This window comes from Oncorhynchus keta, chromosome 6 (genome assembly GCF_023373465.1).
Source record: "Oncorhynchus keta strain PuntledgeMale-10-30-2019 chromosome 6, Oket_V2, whole genome shotgun sequence".
In the NCBI taxonomy this organism is placed as follows: domain Eukaryota; kingdom Metazoa; phylum Chordata; class Actinopteri; order Salmoniformes; family Salmonidae; genus Oncorhynchus; species Oncorhynchus keta.
The window spans coordinates 14,788,713-14,816,417 of NC_068426.1; the positions used below are offsets into that span (position 1 = coordinate 14,788,713).

The 27,705-nt window shown below is 41.0% G+C and overlaps 3 protein-coding genes across 4 annotated transcripts; 1 reads left to right on the top strand and 2 right to left on the bottom strand.

Moving 5' to 3' along the window:
• Positions 1-4,854: 4,854 nt before the first annotated feature.
• Positions 4,855-11,180, bottom strand: casr (calcium-sensing receptor). Its single transcript, XM_035771804.2, has 7 exons — positions 10,970-11,180; positions 9,410-9,713; positions 8,921-9,227; positions 7,994-8,833; positions 7,610-7,840; positions 6,924-7,047; positions 4,855-6,822 (listed from the first exon to the last, which is right to left on the bottom strand). The coding sequence occupies exons 2-7, from the start codon at positions 9,592-9,594 to the stop codon at positions 5,684-5,686; spliced, it is 2,826 nt and encodes a 941-aa protein (XP_035627697.1). The 5' UTR covers positions 9,595-9,713; positions 10,970-11,180; the 3' UTR covers positions 4,855-5,683.
• A 127-nt stretch (positions 11,181-11,307) lies between these two features.
• On the bottom strand, positions 11,308-15,172 carry eif4e1b (eukaryotic translation initiation factor 4E family member 1B). 2 transcript variants are annotated; one of them, XM_035771808.2, is made up of 7 exons: positions 14,955-15,172; positions 14,673-14,773; positions 14,184-14,279; positions 13,983-14,004; positions 13,709-13,822; positions 12,088-12,227; positions 11,308-11,615 (listed from the first exon to the last, which is right to left on the bottom strand). In XM_035771808.2, exons 1-7 carry the CDS (start codon positions 14,979-14,981, stop codon positions 11,501-11,503), a joined length of 615 nt encoding a protein of 204 aa, XP_035627701.1. In that variant the 5' UTR covers positions 14,982-15,172; the 3' UTR covers positions 11,308-11,500. The 2 variants fall into 2 exon arrangements, with proteins under 2 accessions (XP_035627701.1, XP_035627699.1); XM_035771806.2 differs by having other exon boundaries at positions 13,941-14,004; positions 14,955-15,149.
• Positions 15,173-18,740: 3,568 nt separating this feature from the next.
• zgc:175280 (cationic amino acid transporter 2 family protein) lies at positions 18,741-25,798 on the top strand. Its single transcript, XM_035772955.2, has 11 exons — positions 18,741-19,403; positions 19,635-19,790; positions 22,855-23,017; positions 23,125-23,261; positions 23,370-23,592; positions 23,686-23,822; positions 23,965-24,067; positions 24,169-24,302; positions 24,389-24,555; positions 24,632-24,740; positions 24,933-25,798. The coding sequence occupies exons 1-11, from the start codon at positions 19,034-19,036 to the stop codon at positions 25,040-25,042; spliced, it is 1,809 nt and encodes a 602-aa protein (XP_035628848.1). The 5' UTR covers positions 18,741-19,033; the 3' UTR covers positions 25,043-25,798.
• Positions 25,799-27,705: the final 1,907 nt, after the last annotated feature.

Here is a 27,705-nt window from a genome sequence, read left to right on the forward strand (position 1 = left end):
ATTAGTTGGTGGTATATAGGTGTTAGTTGGTGGTATATAACAGTGGTATATAGGTGTTAGTTGGTGGTATATAATAGTGGTATTTAGGTGTTAGTTGGTGGTATATAACAGTGGTATATAGGTTTTAGTTGGTGGTATATAACAGTGGTATATAGGTGTTAGTTGGTGGTATATATATAATAGTGGTATTTAGGTGTTAGTTGGTGGTATATAACAGTGGTATATAGGTGTTAGTTGGTGGTATATAATAGTGGTATATAGGTGTTAGTTGGTGGTATATAATAGTGGTTTATTGGGGTTAGTTGGTGGTATATAATAGCAGTATTTAGGTGTTAGTTGGTGGTATATAATAGTGATATATAGGTTTTAGTTGGTGGTATATAACAGTGGTATATAGGTGTTAGTTGGTGGTATATAATAGTGGTATTTAGGTGTTCGTTGGTGGTATATAATAGTGATATATAGGTTTTATTTGGTGGTATATAATAGTGATATATAGGTTTTAGTTGGTGGTATATAATAGCGGTATTTATGTGTTAGTTGGTGGCATATAATAGTGATATATAGGTTTTATTTGGTTGTATATAATAGTGATATATAGGTGTTAGTTGGTGGTATATAATAGTGGTTTATTGGTGTTAGTTGGTGGTATATAATAGTGATATATAGGTGTTAGTTGGTGGTATATAATAGTGGTTTATTGGTGTTAGTTGGTGGTATATAATAGTGATATATAGGTGTTAGTTGGTGGTATATAATAGTGATATATAGGTTTTAGTTGGTGGTATATAGGTGTTAGTTGGTGGTATACTTCCGGCGCCGACAGAGATGGCCGCCTCGCTTCGCGTTCCTAGGAAACTATGCAGTTTTTTGTTTTTTTATATGTTATTTCTTACATTAGTACCCCAGGTCATCTTAGGTTTCATTACATACAGTCGAGAAGAACTACTGAATATAAGATCAGCGTCAACTCACCATCAGTACGACCAAGAATATGTTTTCCCGCGGCGCGGATCCTGTGTTCTGCCTTACAAACAGGTCAACGGAATTGATTCCATGCAGCGACCCCAAAAAACGACTTCGTAAAAGAGGGAAACGTAGCGGTCTTCTGGTCAGACTCCGGACACGGGCACATCGTGCACCACTCCCTAGCATTCTTCTTGCCAATGTCCAGTCTCTTGACAACAAGGTTGATGAAATCCGAACAAGGGTTGCATTCCAGAGGGACATCAGAGACTGTAACGTTCTCTGCTTCACGGAAACATGGCTCACTGGAGAGACGCTATCCGGGGCGGTGCAGCCAACGGGTTTCTCCACGCATCGTGCCGACAGAAACAAACATCTTTCTGGTAAGAAGAGTGGCGGGGGCGTATGCCTCATGACTAACGAGACATGGTGTGATGAAAGAAACATACAGGAACTCAAATCCTTCTGTTCACCTGATTTAGAATTCCTCACAATCAAATGTAGACCGCATTATCTACCAAGAGAATTCTCTTGGATTATAATCACAGCCGTATATATCCCCCCCCAAGCAGACACATCGATGGCTCTGAACAAACTTTATTTAACTCTTTGCAAACTGGAAACCATTTATCCGGAGGCTGCATTCATTGTAGCTGGGGATTTTAACAAAGCTAATCTGAAAACAAGACTCCCTAAATTTTATCAGCATATCGATTGCGCAACCAGGGGTGGTAAAACCTTGGATCATTGTTACTCTAACTTCCGCGACGTATATAAGGCCCTGCCCCGCCCCCCTTTCGGAAAAGCTGACCACGACTCCATTTTGTTGATCCCTGCCTACAGACAGAAACTTAAACAAGAGGCTCCCACGCTGAGGTCTGTCCAACGCTGGTCCGACCAAGCTGACTCCACACTCCAAGACTGCTTCCATCACGTGGACTGGGACATGTTTCGTATTGCGTCAGATAACAATATTGACGAATACGCTGATTCGGTGTGCAAGTTCATTAGAACGTGCGTTGAAGATGTCGTTCCCATAGCAACGATAAAAACATTCCCTAACCAGAAACCGTGGATTGATGGCAGCATTCGCGTGAAACTGAAAGCACGAACCACTGCTTTTAATCAGGCCAAGGTGTCTGGTAACATGACCGAATACAAACAGTGCAGCTATTCCCTACGCAAGGCTATCAAACAAGCTAAGCGTCAGTACAGAGACAAAGTAGAATCTCAATTCAACGGCTCAGACACAAGAGGCATGTGGCAGGGTCTACAGTCAATCACGGACTACAAGAAGAAACCCAGCCCAGTCACGGACCAGGATGTCTTGCTCCCAGGCAGACTAAATAACTTTTTTGTCCGCTTTGAGGACAATACAGTGCCACTGACATGGCCTGCAACGAAAACATGCGGTCTCTCCTTCACTGCAGCCGAGGTGAGTAAGACATTTAAACGTGTTAACCCTCGCAGGGCTGCAGGCCCAGACGGCATCCCCAGCCGCGCCCTCAGAGCATGCGCAGACCAGCTGGCCGGTGTGTTTACGGACATATTCAATCAATCCCTATACCAGTCTGCTGTTCCCACATGCTTCAAGAGGGCCACCATTGTTCCTGTTCCCAAGAAAGCTAAGGTAACTGAGCTAAACGACTACCGCCCCGTAGCACTCACTTCCGTCATCATGAAGTGCTTTGAGAGACAAGTCAAGGACCATATCACCTCCACCCTACCTGACACCCTAGACCCACTCCAATTTGCTTACCGCCCAAATAGGTCCACAGACGATGCAATCTCAACCACACTGCACACTGCCCTAACCCATCTGGACAAGAGGAATATCTATGTGAGAATGCTGTTCATCGACTACAGCTCGGCATTCAACACCATAGTACCCTCCAAGCTCGTCATCAAGCTCGAGACCCTGGGTCTCGACCCCGCCCTGTGCAACTGGGTACTGGACTTCCTGACGGGCCGCCCCAGGTGGTGAGGGTAGGCAACAACATCTCCTCCCCGCTGATCCTCAACACGGGGCCCCACAAGGGTGCGTTCTGAGCCCTCTCCTGTACTCCCTGTTCACCCACGACTGCGTGGCCACGCACGCCTCCAACTCAATCATCAAGTTTGCGGACGACACAACAGTGGTAGGCTTGATTACCAACAACGACGAGACGGCCTTCAGGGAGGAGGTGAGGGCCCTCGGAGTGTGGTGTCAGGAAAATAACCTCACACTCAACGTCAACAAAACTAAGGAGATGATTGTGGACTTCAGGAAACAGCAGAGGGAACACCCCCTATCCACATCGATGGAACAGTAGTGGAGAGGGTAGCAAGTTTTAAGTTCCTCGGCATACACATCACAGACAAACTGATTGGTCCACTCACACAGACAGCGTCGTGAAGAAGGCGCAGCAGCGCCTCTTCAACCTCAGGAGGCTGAAGAAATTCGGCTTGTCACCAAAAGCACTCACAAACTTCTACAGATGCACAATCGAGAGCATCCTGGCGGGCTGTATCACCGCCTGGTACGGCAACTGCTCCGCCCTCAACCGTAAGGCTCTCCAGAGGGTAGTGAGGTCTGCACAACGCATCACCGGGGGCAAACTACCTGCCCTCCAGGACACCTACACCACCCGATGTTACAGGAAGGCCATAAAGATCATCAAGGACATCAACCACCCGAGCCACTGCCTGTTCACCCCGCTATCATCCAGAAGGCGAGGTCAGTACAGGTGCATCAAAGCTGGGACCGAGAGACTGAAAAACAGCTTCTATCTCAAGGCCATCAGACTGTTAAACAGCCACCACTAACATTGAGTGGCTGCTGCCAACACACTGACATTGACACTGACCCAACTCCAGCCACTTTAATAATGGGAATTGATGGGAAAGGATGTAAATATATCACTAGCCACTTTAAACAATGCTACCTTATATAATGTTACTTACCCTACATTATTCATCTCATATGCATACATATATACTGTACTCTATATCATCGACTGCATCCTTATGTAATACATGTATCACTAGCCACTTTAACTATGCCACTTTGTTTACTTTGTCTACATACTCATCTCATATGCATATACTGTACTCGATACCATCTACTGTATGCTGCCCTGTACCATCACTCATTCATATATCCTTATGTACATATTCTTTATCCCCTTACACTGTGTATAAGACAGTAGTTTTGGAATTGTTAGTTAGATTACTTGTTGGTTATTACTGCGCTGTCGGAACTAGAAGCACAAGCATTTCGCTACACTCGCATTAACATCTGCTAACCATGTGTATGTGACAAATAAAATGTGATTTGATTTGATATAATATTGGTATTTAGGTGTTAGTTGGTGGTATATAATAGTGGTATTTAGGTGTTAGTTGGTGGTATATAATAGTGATATATAGGTTTTATTTGGTGGTATATAATAGTGATATATAGGTGTTAGTTGGTAGTATATAATAGTGGTTTATTGGTGTTAGTTGGTGGTATATAATAGTGATATATAGGTGTTAGTTGGTGGTATATAATAGTGATATATAGGTTTTAGTTGGTGGTATATAACAGTGGTATATAGGTGTTAGTTGGTGGTATATAATAGTGCTATTTAGGTGTTAGTTGGTGGTGCAATGTTTTCCTTTTACCCTCTTCCTTTTTGTATCACAAAATGTTATGTAATCAAACACACACTACTGCACATTAGGTGGCAGCATGCACAAACAAAATGTGTGAACGTCAGGATACCAAAGGTGTGTTAGTGCAGGGCTGAAATAAAAGCCTCTTCTCCATGTGTGTCCCCAGACAGACTGATGCAATGATAGGCTTCCACTACTCGCCTACATCTGATGAGCATCCACTAATAGGCTACTTATTGCAGACTCTGATGCTTCTCTTCTTTGGCATATGGTGATTTTATTGTCATTGGATGCATTGTGAAAACAAACTTTTTATTCCAGTGTATAGGTCTAACATGTGCAGTAACTTGGTGAAATAAACACTTGCAGAAAACAACCAGACAGTAGTATGACACCATATTGAAGAACCTACAAGTAGTCCTAATGTAATGTTTCCCAACCCTGGTCCACAAGTACCCCCAACAGCACACATTTTTATTGTAACCCTGGACAAGCACACCTGATTCAACTTGTCAATTAATCATCAGGCCCTCAATGAGTTGAATGAGGTGTGTTTGTCCAGGGCTACAACAAAATTGTGTTCTGTCGTGGGTACCGAGTGACCAGGGTTGTTAAACACTGGCCTAATGAGAGACAGGAAAGAGACTGATATAGTCTACATTAGTAGGCCTATGTCCTGTGCTCAGAGTGAATTACATAGTTTTATTGTCTCCTGTTATACCTCATGTATTTTACAGGTCATAGTTGAACTTTGACAATGTGAATCTATTGTTATTGACAATTGGTATGGAAAGTATTACTAATTAATGTCTGCTCAACAATGACTTGAATGGGCTATTCTATTCTCAAGAAAACGCAGTAAATTATGTATTTGACAATTTTCCGCATTTTGAAATGTCCTCATAATGAACAACACAGATTATTGTAATATAATGGAATCTTGGCCACCTATGCTGTGTCACCATTCTGAATACATCAAAGCTTTTAATATCATAATTTCTGCTACAACTACCCAACCAACAAAGAATGCAACACCAACTCAGGTTTTGACAAAGACCTCTGCCCACCAAAAGATACTTCCCTACTTCATAGAATTCTTTCTGGACTCCTCAAAGCTCAAGGACAGAGTAACTGTTCCACTTCCAAAGCTTACTCTTGGCTTATGGATTCTCTGCTGACCTGATGGGGAGTCATTGTCATTGGTCTTGAGGCTGATGGATGAGGAGGGAGTTGAGGCGCAGGATCCCCCCACACTGCTGGACCTCTTCCTGGAGGCTGAGCTGTGTCTCAGAGTAGCCTTGGCTGCCACTTTGAAAGAATGGGCCGCAGTGCTACAGCGAACCTCCTCTATAGTGTTCCTGGACGGTTTGAAGAGGATGATGTAGACTTTATTGAAGAAAATACAGGCCAGCAGTCCAAAGCTGGAGGCTAATATGGCGATGACCTCCACAGCCGACACAAACTTTCCATAAGTGCTGAAGTAGGCAGGGATGAAAGAGATCCAGACGATGAAGAAGATGAGCATGCTGAAGGTGATGAACTTAGCCTCGGTAAAATTCTCTGGCAGTTTTCGTGATTTAAATGCAAAGAAGAAGCATATGGCTGCCAGCAGGCATGTGTACCCAATTAGGAAGCCAAGCGCCATCATAGAGCCCTCATTGCATGTAATGAAAATGATCTCATCAATGTCATGGTTCCTGTAGCTCGCCGGAGGAGCATTGTAAAGCCAGACCACACATATCATCACTTGCACAAATGTGAACAGGAACACCAACAGGAACTGCAAGTTTAGCCCCCACCACTTACGATGGAGACTGGTGGGGATCTTTGCTTCGAACACTAGAAGTACTCGGTTAGTTTTGACCAGGATGCAGGAGATGCAGAGAACAAAACTTATCCCGAATGCAGGCTGGCGTAGACGGCATGTCCAGTCCTGGGGTTCACCAATGAAGATGAGGGAGCTGGAAAAACAGCAGATAAGTGAGAACAGGAGGAGGTAGGATAGCTCTCTGTTTGTGGCCTTAACAATTGGGGTGTTGCGAAATCTGATAAACACTCCCATCACGAATGCTGTCAAGAATACCCCCAGCACAGAGCATAATGCCAAGGCGATCCCAAAGGGCTCTGTCCAAGACAGAAACTCTATCTCCTTCAGGAAACAGGATGTGTGGTTCTCATTAGACCATGAGTCATTGGGACACTTGGTACAGACACTGGCATCTGCAGGAATAGAGAAGTAGTGTTTGTATTTTTGATAGAAACATGAAATAGTTACAGATTTATATAATGGGGTAGTTCAGATTTTTCACTGTCTTTCTTACCTTTGTGATCACTATACTCTCCTTCTGAGCATTCTGTACATTCAAAGCAACACGTTGGCATGCTTTCTATGATCCCCTTTCTGGTGCCTGGTTCACAATCTTCACTACAGTTAGAGAATGGCACCTAATGAAATGACAGAAACCCAGACAAAGATCATGCATCATATGATTTTGGATACAGACACAATAGAAACAAAATGCAGCACATACTTTATTTTAGGAAGAATACATTTAAAAAAAAATCAATATCAAATCATTTCTGGGTAACAATTAAGTGCCTTACGGTAATAGTTGTCCATTAAAATGGTCAAAAAGCAGCAAAAATGGCTTTTTAGCAAAACATTTTCTCAAGCAAGAATTTTGATAGGACTGTCTGGGAGTGGTCTAAGGACGATGGATGTGTAATCTGTAAACTAGCTGTTATTGGCAGAGAGATTGAGCTATTTTATTGGTCTATATTAATTTACTAATTAATTAATTAATTATTGGTCTATATTAATTTTGGTAGGCCGTCATTGTAAATAAGAATTTGTTCTAAGCTGGCTTGCCTAGTTAAATGAAGGTTAAATAAATACAAATAAATTAACACCGCCTGGTGATGTCACCAGGCAAGCCAAAACTCCACCCATGCAAAACCTGCAAATCAGAAAGTCCTATGTTGATTGTCCCTGTTTGGAGCAACATACCTCAGTATTATATCCATTCCACAGAATCTTTGTGTTATCAATGAAAAGTTGAACTCCTCTCTTAGCTCGCATGTTGTAGAAACCGACCTCTTCAAACACAACAGAACCATCCTCAGGAGACCGGTGCCAATTGATAATGGTGTAGTTTCCTGACGGATCAGCATTCTCATCAAAATGTACCTTTTCTCCCATACTGTTTGAGAAGTTTAAATGTCTGAGCTGCTTGAGAACCTGTAACACAGAGCCAGGTATTTGATCAGGAAGGGATATAGGAAATTATACAAAGGGGTCAACAAAGCTGGGAGCAAACAAAAAGAGTATACAAATGGATGTGTCAATGTTAGTCATTAGATTTCCTACTCTTTTTAAAGTATCCATTTATACCTGCCATGCTTCTATTTTCTTTATATCGGCACATGAGTTGTTGGAAAAAAGACCCCGTCCAGGAATGCAGGTGAGAATGTCCTGCAGGGCCTGTGCAATGGAGTGAACTGCAACATACACATTATAGGAAATACGAAGATGCGTGTAATCCAGATATGGGGTCTCTGCACCCATAATGTCCTCCTCTCCAGTACACAATGGTCTGAAACTGGTGCTCCCATTCTCACTGTCTCTCAGTCTCTGGCTGTCTTCCAGATAGCAGTTAAAAGTCTCCTCCCAAAACTCCCTGACAAACTCATTGTGGCTGGATTTCTTTGGTGTGACCTCTTGTAAGAAGTCCTTGAAGCCAGGTATTTCGCCTGCTCTGAGTGCAAAGCCAATGGTCCCAACTACAACATCAAGGTACTCTGGTTTGGCGATGAGGGAGGTGGTTGCCCAAGCCTCGCTGGCCAACCAGATGCGGTCTGTGATGTTCCGTCTGACCATCTCTTTGATAAGAGGCTCAATGTCAGGCCCACTGGCGAAAACGACTATAACTTTAGCTGAGGAGTTCTCAATACGGTCAACCAATCCTTGGATCTGCCCCTCCTCAAAGTACTGAGAGATCAGCTCACTCAGATGGATACAAATGTCTCGTTCTTCCATCTCTTTCTCAAATTTTTCAATCCCTGGACGTCCATACTCATCATCAGACGCCACTGCAATGACCCAATTCCATTGGAAGTAGTCGATGATATCTGCCATGGCAGTGGCCTGGTGCTCATCTGTGGGAATGGTCCTCATAAAGGATTTGAACTGGTTCTTGTTGCTCAGCAGGCGACTGGAAGAGGCATAGCTGATCTGCAGCAGTACATGGGGAATAAAGTTACTGTGATTTGTTGATCGATTTAAATAAATCAGGAAATTGGAATTGAGATTGTAACTCACCTGTGGGATGTAGAAGAGGCCCAACAGATTGGCAACAGCAGTGGAGACTGCTGACCCAGAAGCCCCCACCACTGCTATAGTCGAAGGGATGTGATCTGTGCAGTTACAGAATTCATCCAAGTTCAGAGAGTCAATCTTATTCTGTGCTACAAAACTGAGGGTAGCCTCCAGGGCCTTGGACACGGTGTTGCAGGTGTCAAAGATCCTGTAGCCCAGTGTGATGTTGGGCAGGAGAATACTGCTGTTGTTGATCTCCTCTATTGCAAAAATCATGGCCTGAAGCCAACGGAATCCCCGGAAATTGTACCTGCACACCATAACATGCATTTAGATACCTTTTGTTTTTCATGAAGTACAATCCAATAATACTGACTGCAATACATTCATGTATATATTTAAAAAACATTTCATCGTCAGTTAGCACAAAGCATAGTTTATACAGTTTTGCATAAAAATAAACATAGCCTCAATTGCAGATTCAAACCTTACCGTACACACTCTGTGGATTCTGGTCGCGCTGCCAGGTCTTGGTCTTTGGAGGTAACACCAAAGTGCATTGGAAACAGCCCGCCCAGCAGAATATCCCCAGTCTTCTGTGCTCTCTGATGAGGCCCATAGGTGGAGATGACAGAACTGAAGCCCAAAAGCACCAGGTAATACAGGTAAAATCTCATCGTTTAGCTCTCAAGAGGGGCTTGTTCTCTCAGCACATTAGACTTCAGAGTTAACCTCAGTCTTGTCCCCTCCAGTGACTCTGGCTGTCACCTTGTTTCTGACTCATGCTGTTCTTGATCTGAAAAACAGTGTGAGAAGTCCATTAAAGAGAGAATTGGAAATGTGTATATTCTTAGTTTGACAAGTCAATTGTCTTAAACAATCCTGTGAAAAAAAGTATTTAAAAAATACAATGTTTTAAAGGTTAATGAAATATAGCTAACCATGTTTGGCCCTAATGACTGCCATTGTTAGATCTTGTCCAATGTAGAACACGGAGGAAAAAGTCGCTCTGCACCGTGAACCCTTTTGGGTATAAAAGCATTACAAGTGTCTGAGCTCCTATTGTTGTAGTCTTTTTCCCTCTTGTAGATGCACAGTAGGAGTGACATGCACTGAGAGCGGCGTCACACTCCACTGCTCTTCCTTCCTGCTAGTGCAATGCTGTGGCCAGTGTACCCGGTCACCATGGAGAGGGAGTAATAACGGCCTGCGTCTGGCTAATTATCCTGGAAAAATGCTAGAGCAGGACTGTGCTATTGAGCAAAAGCCTGCTAGAACACTCTCTGGAAAAGGATACTGAACAGGTTATACAGAGGTCGGCATGCCCCGTCGATACCAACCTAACTTTCAAATGTGTGCCCAACTAAGAAATTAAACTGATTGGTGTGAAAATGTGATACTGTACATCCACAGATGAGTCTATGGTTGCTGTGACTGGCAAAAGTTATTGGATATTACAATAATGAAAACCCAGGGAGGATGGATTACAAGGCTACCATCAACCATCATTTAATTTCATGTGGCATAGTAATGTCTGAGAGCAATTTCTTTTTTTATACCTTTAACTAGACAAGGGTTAGGGAACCAATTCTTATTTACAATGGCCACACCCAGACGACTCTGGGCCAATTGTGCGCCAGCCTACGGAACTCCCAATCAAAGCCAGTTGTGATACAGCCTGGATTTGAACCAGGTTGTCTGTAGTGACGTCTCAAGCACTGAGATGCAGTGCCTTGCACCACTCGGGTGCCCCAGGTCACAATTCCCATAAAACGATGCATAATTGAAAGCAAACATCTTCCTAGTTCCTTAGTCTTTACTTTATGAATACACTAAAATTAGTTTCCTTCAAAAGAATTGATAAATACAAAAGTTATTTTCACAGCATACATTTAAGCTAATGCATCTTTGGTAAACATGTGAAACAGGTGTTTCAAGATTAACCCAATGATTGTATATACAGTTAATTTCCCAAAAGCACAAGGTTTGTGTTTGCATTTAATGGTATACAAACACTATCCATCATATGAAGAGCTGAGGCAAGAATCTTACCTTGATTTCAGACGAACCAAAGGAAATACAACTGATAGAACAAAAATGTAATGCTGTTGGAACAAAGACTCTCCTGCAATTCTAGTCTCGAATTAATTCAGCTCAGTGGTTTTGCCAAACCCCGCATCTGAACTAGATGAAACATTAACTAGGAGGACAGTCCATTTCCTTTAGGAGATGGAGCCAATCTTTGGGCACTCCTTTTTCAAGTTCGTTGTAGTTGAGTAAATTCGGGGGGGAAAAAAAGGTACTTCCCAAATCTTAGTTATGCACTGAAATGGCAGACCAAATTCAGGGGTTAGTGTAGTGTCAAATAAGATTCCAAGATCTGAAGAAAATTGCAAAGACAAACATATACATTTTATTTTGTAGCCACAAAAGAATGTCAAAAGAAACAATGTCTGACATGTATCATGCCAAAGTTACTATTGAAATAAGGTAATGAATTAAGCACAAATACAAACTTAAATTACAGTACAGAAAAACAGAGCAGACTTGTCCTTTGCAATAGGAGACTTGGAAAAAACATTTCTACACCACAAACTTGTTCTTCGTTATTGAATTGCTTTTGGTGGCTGTGTCTGCATGAGCTTGATATCCAATGACGAGTTTTGGAGGTAGTCCTAGTCCTTCCTTGTACTTTCGTCTGAAAATATGAATCATACGGTAAAACATTCATTTAGCTGACCAATCACATGATCAAACAAAGATAGCTTTGAAAATAAAGAAAAGCTGTTAAATCTGGATGTATGAGGGAAATGGTTGATGCCAATTATTTGTAGCCAATGCTATATGTAATACTAATATCCTGGGAGCAATGGATTGCACCATTAGGTCTTTCCTTGGTCTAATGGAAATCAATTTTTCATTAGGTTGCTATGCAAATGTCCTCATCCTGAACAATTATAGTTTACAACATGATGGCCAACAGGACACATCTGGCTTCTGTGGGATTTGGCCCAAGCCTAGCTGTAACTGGAGTGAAGCCGGCAGATAAAATCCATGACTGTTCCAAGGCAAATATGACTCGTCTGTCAAGACACCTGTGAACCAGGGTAGACATGACACTACAGAAACTAGTAATTTGGTCCAGCTACACTGAATAATGTCAGACTTACCCAATATAGGTAACTGCTTCTCCATTCTCTGTATCGGTGGTCCAGATGGCAATTTTGTCACCTTTGGCTCGAACATTAATGACAGCACCACAAACATCCCTGCTGAAGGAGCCAAAGCCCTCTCCAATGAGGCAAAGGAGCTGTTAAAAAAAACATTTAAAATAATTAATTTGAATGAAATGCATGAATTAAAGATTTCTTTCAATTCAGAGGACTACAGTTAGATTCCGCTCCAACAACAAAAACAAGGGACAGTATTAATTCAGTGGTCCCACATCATTGGTGTCCTCAGTCTTACAGGGCCTTGGGTCTGAACCCTAACAGGGTCCTAGACCTCCTGACAGGCCAGCCATAGTTGGGGAAGATAGGCAACAACACCACATCACTGAGCTGCAACACAGGGGCCCCACAAGGATACGTGTTCAGCCCCCTCCTGTACTCCCATGACTGCGTGGCCACGCAGGCCTCCAACTTAATTATCAAGTTTACGGACACAGTGGTAGGTAGGCCTGATTACCAACAACGACGGAGCCTACAGGGAGGTGAGGGGCCTGGCGGAGTGGTGACAGGAAAATAACCTCTACAAAACAAAGCTGATAGTGGACTTCAGAAAACAGCAGAGGAAGCACTCCCCTATCCACAGAGACGGGACCACAGTGAAGGTGAAACGCATCAAGTCCCTCAGTGTACACATTACTGACAATCTAAAATGGTCCAGTCACACAGACAGTATGGTGAAGGCTGCACAACAGCACATATTCAACCTCAGGAAGCTCAAGAAATTCAGCTCAGCCCCTAAGACCAACAAACTTTTACAGATGCACCATTGAAAGCATCATGTAAGGCCGTATCACCACCTGGTATGGCTACTGCAACACCCGCAGGGCTCTCCAGAGGGTGATGTGGTCTGCCCAACACATCGCCGGGAAACACTGCCTGCCCTCCAGGACATCTACAGCACCGGTGTCACAATGCAAAGATCATCAAGGACTTCAACCACCTGAGCCACAGCCTATTCACACCGTTATTATCCAGAAAGCGAGGTCAGTACAGGTACATCAAAGCTGGGACTGAGAGACTGAAAAACAGCTTATATCTGAAGGCCATCAGACTTAAATAGCCATCACTCCCAGCCTCCCGCCCTAAACTTACTCACTAGCCGGCTACCACCCGGTTACTCAACTCTACACCTTGGAGGCTGCTGCCCTATGTACAGAGACATGGAACACTGGTCACTTTAATGTTTACATAGTGTATACATATGAAATGGGTAAAACAGTATCATTTTAATATATTGCTGTACATATACTACATATTATATCCACTGTCCATAATGTCTTGACATCACATAGTTACTCTGTACTCAGACATTGATCATCCGAGTATTTCTTAATTCCATAATTTTACTTTTCGATGGTATTATTATTATTTGATTATACTGCACTGTTGGAGCTAGGAACAAGCATTGCTACACCCACAATACCGTCCGCTAAATAATGTAACCAATAATTTTACTCAGATTTGAGTCAGCTTTCTGACATAAATATTGAGCAAACAGTATTTCTGGTTTTCATCATGATACAAAACTGAAAGTGTTGGGCAGAATGGACCAACTACTGACAGTCTCCTTCCAGAAGCGGTCGAGTTCAGTGTGCCTCTGCTGCTTCGACAGTGTAATCAGCCAGCGTCCTCCACACTTGTTACGCCTGTCTTCCCACATTGGCTCAATGCCATCCTGGGGGAAGTGACAGGATCACTTTAGTCCAATTAATATAAGAGTACATGTACGAGAAGTATTATGGAAAATGTAAATCTCAAACTGAAGGATACTTTTCTCCAAAAGTCTACATCACCTTGAAAACTGAGTAGTCACAACCAGATGAAAGCTTGCTCACCAGCTGAATGTTGTTGTACAACCTATAAAAAAAAAATACATTTTCAGTCAAGAAAACAAAAAAAAAGTGGTGACCTACATCATAGGTTCTCAATATACTTTTATAGGTTTAATTTACTGAAACTTCACCACAGTAGGTATAAAACTGTCAAGGATATCAGCCATTTAGTCTACTGTAAATCAAGGATACTGCAAAACTCACGCCCAGAAGTCTTCCACTGTGTCAAACTTTGTGATGAGCCTCAGATTGTCCTGCCACATTTTGCTCTTATCGTTCTTGTAGAACCAGAGAGCCCATCTGAAACACAATGCACAAGTGATTGAATAAAAGGAGGGGGGTTGGTGGATCTTCAAATATTACAATTCAGAACTATTTAAATGAGTGATTTCACTTCCTGCACATTAAAATTTCATCTTGCAACAGAAACCATTTACCGTTAATGAACCAAACAGAGTAAGTTAAAATTAGAGGGACCTACCTGAATTTGTCCAATATAAAATTACCTTTCGTTTCTAAACGTTTTCCGTTGAGTAAACGGTTGGTTGCGAAAACATTTAGCAGACGAAACGTTTTGCAACAATCAGCGTAATGAATACACCCAGGCATGAACTATAAATGTTACTGATTGACAAAATAGAAACTTCCAAGTAATTGAAATGTACCAATACATCTCTCAACCGGAAAACACACCTGTTTTGTAGGGGATGCTTCACATGTGGTCCCACAACAACACGCGCCACTTTATCGATCCTTTTTTTGGCTCCATCAATCTTTTTTAGGGCTCCTTTGTCCTAAAAATGGGAGAACACATTTATAAAATAGCCATTTAGTTAACACGTAGGGAGACTTCGATTGAATTCAAAGGCACCGGTATCAAAAAAAGCAATAATTATTTTAACAAAACTGTTCTAAAGAAAAGTTTGTCAATTTAAAACGAGAATTCCAGCAAAATATAGCCTAATGAAATCTTACCAAGCGAGCTGCAACGCACGCCATCATGAACGTAATTAGTTTGACGAAGCAGGTGTGGCACTTGAGGTGTCGCAGATCATTGAAACGGGTTCTTCCGGTGGATTTTTAACGAAATTTGGATTAAACCAGAGAGGAAGAGGCAAAGCGAGAGAGTCCTCTCCGGTCATAATCTTTCCACGCGGGAATACAGCGATAAGAAGACCGCTTTGAAGACAGCTGCCTTCCCGCCTTAGGAACGACTCCAATTGTTCGGGCAGAGATAAGACCATCTCGTCATTATATACAGTATCTCTTATTAAACTTCAGTTATGACATGTTGGCCTTTCACCCATGAACTTTAAGCATTTACCACAAGATGGTGCCGTAGGCAACATACGGTTGTTTTCATTATTCTTTAAACATGTTATGGACATTTGTTGGGGGGAAATCCGATGATTTTTTAAATATAATTAAATCAATACAAAAAGTACATGGGGGGAACACAAGTATATTTAAAGAATATACAAAGGACATTTGGGCTAGAGGGTACAATATCAAGTTACACAAGGGTCTTAAGAGGCCTACAAACATTTAGAATTCTAACTGCCTTTTTGTTGGTAGAGTATTTAATTGTCTTAAAACATAGTTAAATGTAAATGTAATAGTTACATGTATTTTTGTAAAGTAAGAACATGTAGTGTTTTGTTTGTAAATTTTCATTTGTGAATATAAGATTTGGCCCCCAAAAATCTGAAATGAATTGCATAAAACTGTTTCAACTTATTTCTATTGTCGGTAAAGAATCCAAGCAGCACATCTCTCCATAATAGTGTAACATTTTCATAAATGTGTTAAATTATAAATCTACTGATTCCTGACATGAAAACAGATTCCTGACATGAATACAAGTTTCCATACACTAAGTTAACAGCTTGGAAAATTCCAGAAAATTATGTCATGGCTTTAGAAGCTTCTGATAGGCTAATTGACATAATTTGAGTCAATTGGAGGTGTACCTGTGGATGTATTTCAAGGCCTACCTTCAAACTCAGTGCCTCTTTGCTTGACATCATGGGATTTTTTTTTAAAAATCAGCCAAGACCTCAGAACAAAATTGTAGACCTCCGCAAGTCTGGTTCATCTTTGGGAGAAATGTCCAACCGCCTGAAGGTACCATGCTCATCTGTACAAATAATAGTACGCAAGTATAAACACCATGGGACCAAGCAGCCGTCATACCGCTCAGGAAGGAGACTTGTTCTGTCTCCGAGAGATGAACGTACTTTGTTGAGAAAAGTGCAAATCAATCCCAGAACAACAAAAAAGGACCTTGTGAAGATGCTGGAGGAAACGGGTACAAAAGTATCCATATCCACAGTAAAACGAGTCCTATATCTACATAACCTGATAGGCTGCTCAGTAAGGAAGAAGCCACTGCTCCAAAACTACCATAAAAAAAGCCAGACTACGTTTTGCAACTGCACATGGGGACAAAGATTGTACTTTTTGGAGAAATGTCCTCTGGTCTGATGAAACAAAAATAGTGCTGTTTGGCCATAATGACCATCGTTATGTTTGGAGGAAAAAGGGGAATGCTTGCAATCCGAAGAACACCATCCGAACTATGAAGCACAGGGGTGGCAGCATCATGATGTGGGGGTGCTTTGCTGCAGGAGGGACTGGTACACTTCACAAAATAGATGGCATCATGAGGAGGAAAATTAGGTGGATATTATGAAGCAACATCTCAAGACATCAGTCAGAAAGTTGAAGCTTGGTCGCAAATGGCTCTTCCAAATGGACAATGACCCCAAGCATACTTCCAAAGTTGTGGCAAAATGGCTTAAGGACTACAAAGTCAAGGTATTGGAGTGGCCATCACAAAGCCTTGACCTCAAACCCATATAAAATTTGTTGGCAGAACTGAAAAAGCGTGTGTGAGCAAGGAAGCCTACAAACATGACTCAGTTACACCAGCTCTGTCAGGAGGAATGGGCCAAAATTCACCCAATTTTTTGTGGGAAGCTTGAGGAAGGCTACCTAAAACATTTGATCCAAGTTAAACAATGTATAATACAATGTATAATACAACAAATATAAATACTAATTGAGTGTACATAAACTTCTGACCCACTGGGAATGTGATGAAAGAAATAAAAGCTGAAATAAACATTCTTAAAATAAAGTGGTGATCCTAACTGACCTAAGACAAGGAATTTTTACTAGGATTATATGTCAGTTGTGAAACTGAGTTTAAATGTATTTGGTTAAGGTGTATGTAAACTTCCGACTTAAACTGCATAATATATGTGTGGAGAAAAATGATGCTTATAAATTAAGGATCAGGGAAAGAACCTGCTGATGAAAAGCAGAAAGTTTCACTGGAACTTTGTCAATATTATAATTGCAATCCAACATGAAGTTAAGGCCACCAAAAGTAGAGAAGACATGATGAGGAATAAAGTTCCACATAGAAGTGGAATTGTTTTATCCAATTGATCTTAAAAGTATTAAGTGTAAGTAGTAAGTGCCTGAAAATTCAGCCCACCATACTCATAAGTGTTCACAACAGATTTCTCCACATAAATCAGAGGATTCCACATGTGCAGTACAGAGCTTCTGGACTGAAGGGAGTGGGCCTGAACTCCATTTTCACAGTGAATTCTAAAGCATATTCATTTTGCACACTTTGAGCATGTTAATATAACAAAGCATAATCATTGACATTTTACATCTCATGAAATTTAGTAGAAGCAATAACGAAAATAAGTATGCAGTGTTTTATTTAATTATGATTTATTGTCATAAATCATACTATATGTTTGTCTATGGTTGTAAAATTTCCAAACACAGTCAATAAACAATGAACCCAAAACATTTCCTATTAGAGAATAAGATCTATTGAAGTGGGGATTTGATACATCTTCTAGAGGACTGTGATCGTCAACTGGTTATGAAATACATGAGTAAATTATGAAATACTGTATGTACCTTATTACCTTTTACATCATAAGTCACCTAAATGTGCCCTGTTCTGGAATGTTCATATAGGTTTTGCCATGAAGGTGAGCATCAAGCTCAAGTCACTACCATCCATCCCTAAAATAATGAATTCACCACCATACTGTAACCAAAAAACAACAATTAAATAAAACAATAAACAAATAATTTATTAAAACCCCAGTCTATTGGACATATTCTCTAAAACAACCCCTTGAGTCGTTGACATGACCAATTATGGACAGGTTGCGGACCAAGTCCAAGTTCTACAACAAATCAGTCTGGTCCTCTTTTTCAGAAATGGCACAGACATCTGAAATGTAACATAATCTGTCTAAAATGCTTGTACTTCAGAGATGTGAAAGTTAACAGGAGAGAAGCTATAGGATGGGTTTGTGCCCACGAATACCGAGGACAGAATCCATGACAACCCAGAGGGTCCGCACCTTAGCACACGGCCAAGAAGGTAAGATTACCTTAACTTAATACTAATAGTGACATGCACTGTAGCCTTCTGTACTGCAGCCTTGGTCAAAAAGAGTGGATCTGTATGGTCTCATCTGCTGCTCTACGGGCAAGATGTCTTCCAACTGAAAATATCTCATATCAAAACGTATTTATGAAACAGGGAGAAGAATATCCACTGCTATAGTCAATCACAAATCTAATTTTCAAAAGATAAGAGCTAATTGTTTGCTTGATGAAGTTCACATGGGTTAAACATACAGCTGGTCATAGCTTTGTTTGATTTTTACAAATTGTATGTCACTCTGATCTTGTTATCAAATGTGTAATGTATGTGGAAGATGATCTAATCCTATTTATGAAATACTAGATACTGAATGTACTGCTTGCAAAGGTTTACAATAGTAGTAGTTTTGTCTGTAGTGTCTTACAAGCAGTATGTACAACAGTTTACAGTCGATCTATAGTTAAAATCAACACTGCTTGTCATTGGTTGATAGATCGAGTCAGTCTATACATTTGAACCCTGTTTTGATGTAATATACACCTACCATTACTCAGTGTTCTAAAACAGTTGGTTGTACAAATTATGTGATGAATGGCATTTTGATGGACAGATCTTCTGCTCTTGCAGGATGTCTGGTGCCAGGCTGTTACTGTTCATACAAAGCCTGTCTCGTAGGAAACCCCTGGAGCCAGAGGGGGAGGTGTCCAACTTTAAACGATGTCTGACTACCCTTGACCTGGTGGCTCTGGGGGTTGGCAGCACACTGGGGGCTGGCGTGTATGTGCTGTCAGGAGAGGTGGCCAGGGCCGTAGCTGGGCCCAGTATAATTATATCTTTCCTTGTGGCAGCAATAGCTTCCATTTTCGCAGGGCTGTGCTATGCTGAATTTGGATCGCGTGTGCCCAAGACTGGCTCTGCCTACCTGTACAGCTATGTGACAGTGGGGGAGATTTGGGCCTTCATCACTGGCTGGAACTTGCTGCTGTCATATGTCATAGGCAAGTGACATCTGATATGGAATATAGAATATTTGATGCAAAATATGTTTTATTGGAAGCTACTGTCAGAGCTCAAGCCCATAAGGATTGTATAAAGGATGACAATGATCAATCAACAATAACAATTAGAGCTCACTGTTGCATTGACAATGTCTCATTGGCATATTGTAATGGTCCTTCACACATAGCCAACATCACCTCCTTTGGTTTCTTGATTTCTTCTCTGATCAGGAACATCGAGTGTAGCCAGGGCATGGAGTGGGACTTTTGATGACCTCATTGGAAATGCCATTGCCAACTCTTTAGGTCAACATGCAGTAATGGATATGCCAGGCCTCGCTACCTACCCAGACTTCTTTGCTGCTGCTCTCATCATGCTGTTGGCAGGCAAGTGCTATTAACAGAAAGGTTTCATGGTGCAAAATAACTGGACAATGGTGACAGTAAATAACTATATATACAGTTGAAGTCGGAAGTTTACATACACCTTGGTCAAATACATTTAAACTCAGTTTTTCACAATTCCTGACATTTAATTCTAGTAAAAATTCCCTGTCGTAGGTCAGTTAGGATCACCACTTTATTTTAAGAATGTGAAATGTCAGAATAATAGTAGAGAGAATTATTTATTTCAGCTTTTCTTTCTTTCATTACATTCACAGTGGGTCAGAAGTTTACGTACACTCAATTAGTATTTGGTAGCATTGACTTAAACTTGTTTAACTTGGATCAAACGTTTCAGGTAGCCAACCACAAGCTTCCCACAATAAGTTGGGTGAATTTTGAGTCAGGTTTGTAGGCCTCCTTGCTCGCACACGCTTTTTCAGTTCTGCCAACCAATTTTCTATAGGATTGAGGTCAGGGCTTTGTGATGGCCACTCCAATACCTTGACTTTGTTGTCCTTAAGCCATTTTGCCACAACTTTGGAAGTATGCTTGGGGTCATTGACCATTTGGAAGAGCCATTTGCGACCAAGCTTCAACTTTCTGACTGATGTCTTGAGATGTTGCTTCAATATATCCACCTAATTTTCCTCCTCGTGACGCCATCTATTTTGTGAAGTGCACCAGTCACTCCTGCAGCAAAGCACCCCCACATCATGATGCTGCCACCCCTGTGCTTCATAGTTGGGATGGTGTTCTTCGGCTTGCAAGCCTCCCCCTTTTTCCTCCAAACATAACGATGGTCATTATGGCCAAATAGCTCTATTTTTGTTTCATCAGACCAGAGGACATTTCTCCAAAAAGTACAATATTTGTCCCCATGTGCAGTTGCAAACCGTAGTCTAGCTTTTTTATGGCAGTTTTGGAGCAGTGGCTTCTTCCTTGCTAAGCGGCCTATCAGGTTATGTTGATATAGGATTCATTTTACTGTGGATATGGATACTTTTGTACCTGTTTCCTCCAACATCTTCACAAGCTCCTTTGCTGTTGTTCTGAGGTTGATTTACACTTTCACACCAAAGTACGTTCATCACTAGGAGACAGAACGCGTCTCCTTCCTGAGCGTTATGATGGCTGCGTGGTCTCATGGTGTTTATAGTTGCGTACTATTGTTTGTACAGATGAACGTAGTACCTTCAGGCGTTTGAAAATTGCTCCCAAATATGAACCAGACTTGCGGAGGTCTACAATTTTTTTTTCTGAGGTCTTGGCTGATTTCTTTTGATTTTTCCATGATGTCAAGCAAAGAGACACTGAGTTTGAAGGTATGACTTGAAATACATCCACAGGTACACGTCCAATTGACTCAAATGATGTCAATTAGGCCTCCCGGGTGGCGCATTGGTTAAGGGCGCAGCGCCAGTTGTGCCATCAGAGACTCTGGGTTCTCGCCCAGGCTCTGTAGTAACCAGCCGCGACCGGGAGGTCCGTGGGGCAATGCACAATTTGCCTAGCGTCGTCCTGGTTAGGGAGGGCTTGGCCGGTAGGGATGTCCTTGTCTCATTGCGCACCAGCGACTCCTGCCGGGTGCAGTGCGTGCTAACCAAGGTTGCCAGATGCACGGTGTAGCTTGGTTGGGTTGTGTATCGGAGGACGCATTACTTTCAACCTTCGTCTCTCCCGAGCCCGTACGGGAGTTGTAGCGATGAGACAAGATAGTAGCTACTAAAACAATTGGATACCACGAAATTGGGGAGAAAAAGGGGTAAAATAAAAATAAAATAAAAACAAATTATGTCAATTAGCCTATCAGAAGCTTCTAAATGTTCTGGAATTTTCCAAGCTGTTTAAAGGCACAGTCAACTTAGTGTATGTAAACTTCTGACCCACTGGAATTGTGATACAGGGAATTATAAGTGAAATAATTTGTCTGTAAACAATTGTTATAAAAATTACTTGTGTCATGCACATAGTCCTAACTGACTTGCCAAAACTATAGTTTGTTAACAAGAAATGTGTGGAGTGGTTGATAAACGAGTTTTAATGACTCCAACCAAAGTGTATGTAAACTTCCGACTTCAACTGTATATATCCATTAAGTGTACAAAACATTAAATACACTTTGCTAATATTGAGTTGCACCCCTCACCCTACCTTTCGCCCTCAGAACAGCCTCAATTCGTCGGGCATGGACTCTACAAGGTATTGAAAGCGTTCCACAGGGATGCTGGCCATGTTGACTCCAATGCAGTTTGTGTCAAGTTGTCTAGATGTCCTTTGGGTGGTGGGCCCTTCTTGATACACACAGAAAACTGTTAAATGTGGGGGGAAAACAGCAGCTTTGCAGTTCTTGACATGCCTAGCACCTACTACCATGCCCGTTCAAAAGCACAGAAATATTTGATCTTTCCCATTCACCCTCTGAATGGCACGTGTACACAATCCATATTTCAATCGTCTCAAGGCTTAAAAATCCTTCTTTTAACCTGTCTCCTCCCCTTCATCTACACTGATTGATGTGGATTTAACAAGTGACATCAAGTTGGGCTCCCGAGTGGTGCAGCGGTCTAAGGCTCTGAATCTCAGTTCTAGAGGCATCACTACAGACACCCTGGTTCGTAGCCAGGCTGTATTACAACCGGCCGTGATTTGGAGTACCACAGGGCAGCACACAATTGTCCCAGCATGTTCCGGTTTTGACCGGTGTAGGCTGTCATTGTAAATAAGAATTTGTTCTTAACTGACTTGCCTAGTAAAATAAAAAAATAAGGAATCAAAGCTTTTACCTGGATTCACCTGGTCAATCTAGTATGTCATTTAGTATGTCATTTGTTCTTAATTGACTTGTTCTTAACTGACTTGCCTAGTAAAATAAAAAAAATAAAAAAATAAGGGATCTAAGCTTTTACCTGGATTCACCTGGTCAATCTAGTATGTCATGGAAAGAGCAGGTGTCCTTAATGTTTTGTACAATCAGTGTATATATATATATATTATATATATATATATATTTAGTATACTGTATAAGGAGCTTACTCTTGGTTCTAATAATGTATCACTTCCATAGGGATCCTTGCATTTGGCGTTAAAGAGTCTGCTATTGTGAATAAGGGTTTTACAGCAGTTAATACAGTGGTCTTGGTGTTTGTTATCATCGCTGGCTTCATCAAAGGTGACATTGACAACTGGTACATTAGTGAGGACACTATCCTGAACATAACAACAAATGAGTATGAACTTTATAATTCCAGCACTATTATGAAATACGACATAAGTGTTCTAATGAAGTACAGTAAATTGAAATTCAAAGAACATGAAGTGTGTCATTCCCCTTCAGAAACTTCACATCGGCACTAAATGAAACCACAAATTACGGTGTTGGTGGCTTCTTCCCCTTTGGTGTTGAGGGAACATTGGCAGGAGCTGCAACCTGTTTTTACGCCTTTGTTGGATTTGACTGCATAGCCACAACAGGTAACTGTTGTATAATGTGCTGAAAACCTTGGGCAGAATGATCTGAAGTATAATCAATGTGCCTTAGTCTCATCTTTATGTATAACATCTGTATGTGTAATCTCCCAGGGGAGGAGGTGCAGAACCCTCAGAAGTCCATCCCTCTGGGCATTGTAGCATCCCTGCTGATCTGTTTCCTGGCTTACTTTGGTGTGTCGGCAGCACTGACCCTCATGATGCCCTACTGCATGATCAGTGTCAATAGCCCATTACCTGTAGCTTTTACATACATCGGCTGGGGCCCTTCAAAGTATGCTGTGGCTGTAGGCTCCCTCTGTGCACTTTCAACAAGGTATGGTATTATGTATGATTACATAAGTTGTCCCCTGTAGTGTCATTTGTAAAGTTCAAGTGGTGGATTGTAAATGGTGTGTTGGTTTCGCAGTCTTCTAGGATCCATGTTTCCCATGCCCCGGGTCCTCTTTGCGATGGCCAGGGACGGACTGCTCTTCAAGCCACTCAGTAACATGAGTTCTCAACAAAGTCCTGTGGTAGCCACTCTATCTTCAGGTGTTGTGGCAGGTAACGTTGCTGAACAGCACAAAATCATCAAGCCTAGGTCATTTAACTATGTATTGACATTTTAAAAAGTAAAATGCAGATGCTGTTCATTGTTTGGGTTGGTATTCACAATGTACTGTGTATCACATTTTTGTTTTTGCAGCAATCATGGCTCTATTATTTGACCTGAAAGCACTTGTGGACATGATGTCAATTGGAACACTCTTTGCCTACACTCTTGTAGCAATATGTATTCTCATATTGAGGTATGCTTGATTGATCTGAACAGAGACATTTTACACAATAGGATTTAACACCAAAGCATGTATGCATTTTATCTGGTTACTGTGTATGCATTTTTATTTAGGTACCAACCAGATCTTGGTGAGGAGTCCAGTGATAATACATCTGAATCATTTTCGATGATAGAGGCCCTAAACCCTCCTTCTCAGCCCAATGCTCAAACCTCTAAAAATGTATCCATGTTCACAGTCTTTATCAGTGAGCGATTTTCTTTATATCCTGTTTCCTTTTATATCCAGTGTCATACTCTCTTAGAGGACTGACACATTTGTTTTGTCCCCCAGTCCTTTTAGAAATTATTCTGAGCATTTTCCTGACCAAGGCTGTGGATTCCCTGATGAACCAGGCGTGGTGGAGCATTTTAATCATCTCTGTGATCCTTTTGATGCTGGTCCTCACTGTTTTCATCATCTGGAGACAGCCTCAGAATACAACCAAAGCTGCTTTTATGGTAACATTGTGTCAAAGCTTAACTCAGATTTGGTTTTCTCCACAATTTACACCCATTTTGTTTGGTATCTCTGCAGGTTCCTTTTATACCAGCACTTCCTATTGTGAGTACATTTGTCAATGTCTATCTGATGGTTCAGTTGGGAGGAGATACATGGATTCGCTATGCTGTTTGGATGGCAGTGGGTAAGGGACCTAGGCATCTATTGGGCACACACTGGTTGAATCAACGTTGTTTCCACATCATTTCAATTAAATTAAGTTGAATCAATGTGGAATAGACGTTGAATTGACTTCTTCAACAACGCATACATTTGAAAATAAGTCATGTCATGCTATTGTCGCAAAAATATTAGTGACGTTGTATTTTTTTCACAGGGTTATTGATCTACTTTTGTTATGGAGTTCATCACAGTGTGCAAAAGCAAAGGCTGGAAAATTCACACAATCAGGTCAACATACAAAGTCTTAACACAAATATGGAGTAAAACTTTGTGACGGATGAGGATTCCTGTGGCCCTGATATCTGACCCGGAATTGAAATACAAGATTTCAAAAGAAGGGAAACATCAATACATTGTATTTGATATAATTATAATAATTGTTATTCATATTGCCATACAAAGCTGTTTTGATTTGAAAGGAGCATTCCATAAAATACCCTACTGCTAATCACTCACTTTAACTCTTGAAATATATACCCCTTGAATTTGAACAACAAGGTGAATAGTTTGCATAAAGCAACTCAAGTTATCATGCGAACAATTTAATCTTTGAAGGTGTTGCCCTGACACTGAAAATCATGTTGATTGTGCGATATGTAAAACTACTTGTAATGATGAATTTTAAATACACTTTTACTTAAATCATGACACAAGAGACCAGTAATGTAACCAACATTAACAAACGTTTACCAATATACTTCATTGTTGCCTACAGTATACTGAAAATACCAGTGGTTTTTATTATGTTGTGCATATCACAATAAAAGTGCTTTATATGATGTGGTGAGTGGGTGGTATTGGAGTTAGTGCTGCTGCCTTCATCCATCATACATATACCACTGTTTGCAAGGGTTCGAATCTATCTCACCATTTTCCTGACACTGCTCTCTATCATTCCTGTCACTCCAACTATCTGTCTATCAAAATACATTACGAATTTACAGGGGGAAAATGCCGTAGATTTTGCTGCATGATGTATCTGTTGTGTTTTATATATTATTATATGTAATACAAATTAAATGTTTACTTTCTGTTGGTCTTAATACTGTATTGAAAGGTCAGTTGGCTCATTTATTGCTACCCTTTAAACAATGATAGTAATTCATAAATACTACAGTACAATCACAAAGAGAGCTGTTTCTCTATTGACAGTGATTAGATGTCCACCTTGTGTATACTAGATTGTCAGTTCACACCTAGTCAGAAATACCTGGACTTCGTCACATCGGTGTCAGAAGTGGGATGGATGGCACATTAATTGTGTTTGCTGCAGAAAAACATGAAGTGGCTTAAATGTGTGGTCTGTCTCACAAGTCAGCCTGGTCTCATTGACTTGACGTAGTATAGTAAATGTAAATCCGTGACACTCAAAGTAGTATAATATGTTACCTTTGGTATGGTTACATAAGACAGAACGTTAATTAAGGCAAAAAACGAAAGTAGGGTGGACGTGAACATCTAGCAACCCAACGGTTGTGTGTTTGAATCTCATCATGGACAATTTTAGCTAATTAGCAACTTTGCAACTACTTACTACTTGGACAGAAATGTAAATGCAACATGTAAAGTGAGGGTCCCATGTTTCATGAGCTGAAATAAAATATCCCAAAAATGTTCCATACGCACAAAAAGCTTAGTTCTCTCAAATTTTGAGCACACATTTCTTTACATCCCTGTTAGTGAGCATTTCTCCTTTGCCAAGATAATCCATCCACCTGACATGTGTGGCATATCAAGAAGCTGATTAAACAGCATGATCATTACACAGGTGCACCTTGTGCGGGTATCAATAAAAGGCCACTCTAAAATGTGCAGTTTTGTCATAATGCCACAGATGTCTCAAGTTTTGAGGGAGCGCGCAATTGGCATGCTGACTGCAGGAATGTCCACCAAAGCTGTTGCCAAATAATTTAATGTTAATTTCTCTACCATAAGCCGCCTCCAACGTTGTTTTAGCGAATTTGGCAGTACAACCAACAGGTCTCACAACCTCAGACCACATGTACGGTGTCGTGTGGGTGAGCAGTTTTCTGATATCAACATTGTGAACAGAGTGCCCCATGGTGGTGGTGGGGTTATCGTATTGGTAGGCATAAACTAAGGAGAACGAACCAATTGAATTTTATTGATGGCAATTTGAATGCACAGAGATAGAAATATCTGGACTTTGTCTCATTGATGTCAGATAATATATATCTGTGACCAATAGATGCATATCTCTTTTCCTTGTCATGTGAAATCCATAGATTAGGGCCTAATTTATTTATTTGAATTGACTGATTTCCTTATATGAACTATAACTTCGTAAATTCTTTGAAATTGTTGCATGTTACGTTTACATTTTTGTTCAGTATACTTACCATGTTAGATAACCCTTTAACCTAACTCCTAAACCTAATCTTAAACACTAACCCCTAGCCTAGCTAATGTTAGCCACCTAGCTAACATTTGCATTAGCCACCTAGCTCACGTTATCCACAACAAATTGGAATTCATAACATACACTACCGTTCAAAAGTTTTGGGTCACTTAAAAATGTTGTTGTTTTCCATAAATATATACATGAAATGAGTTACAAAATGAATAGGAAATATAGTTAAGACGTTGACAAGGTTATAAATAATGATTTTTATTTGAAATCATAATTGTGTTCTTCAAACTTTGCTTTTGTTAAAGAATCCTCTATTTGCATCAGTTACAGCCTTAAAAACCTTTGGCATTCTAGTTGTCAATTTGTTGAGGTAATCTGAAGAGATTTCACCCCATGCTTTCTGAAGCACCTCCCACAAATTGGATTGGCTTGATGGTCTCTTACGTACCATACGGTCAAGCTGCTCCCACAACAGCTCAATAGGGTTGAGATCTGGTGACCGTGCTGGTCCATTATAGACAGAATACCAGCTGACTGCTTCTTCCCTAAATAGTTC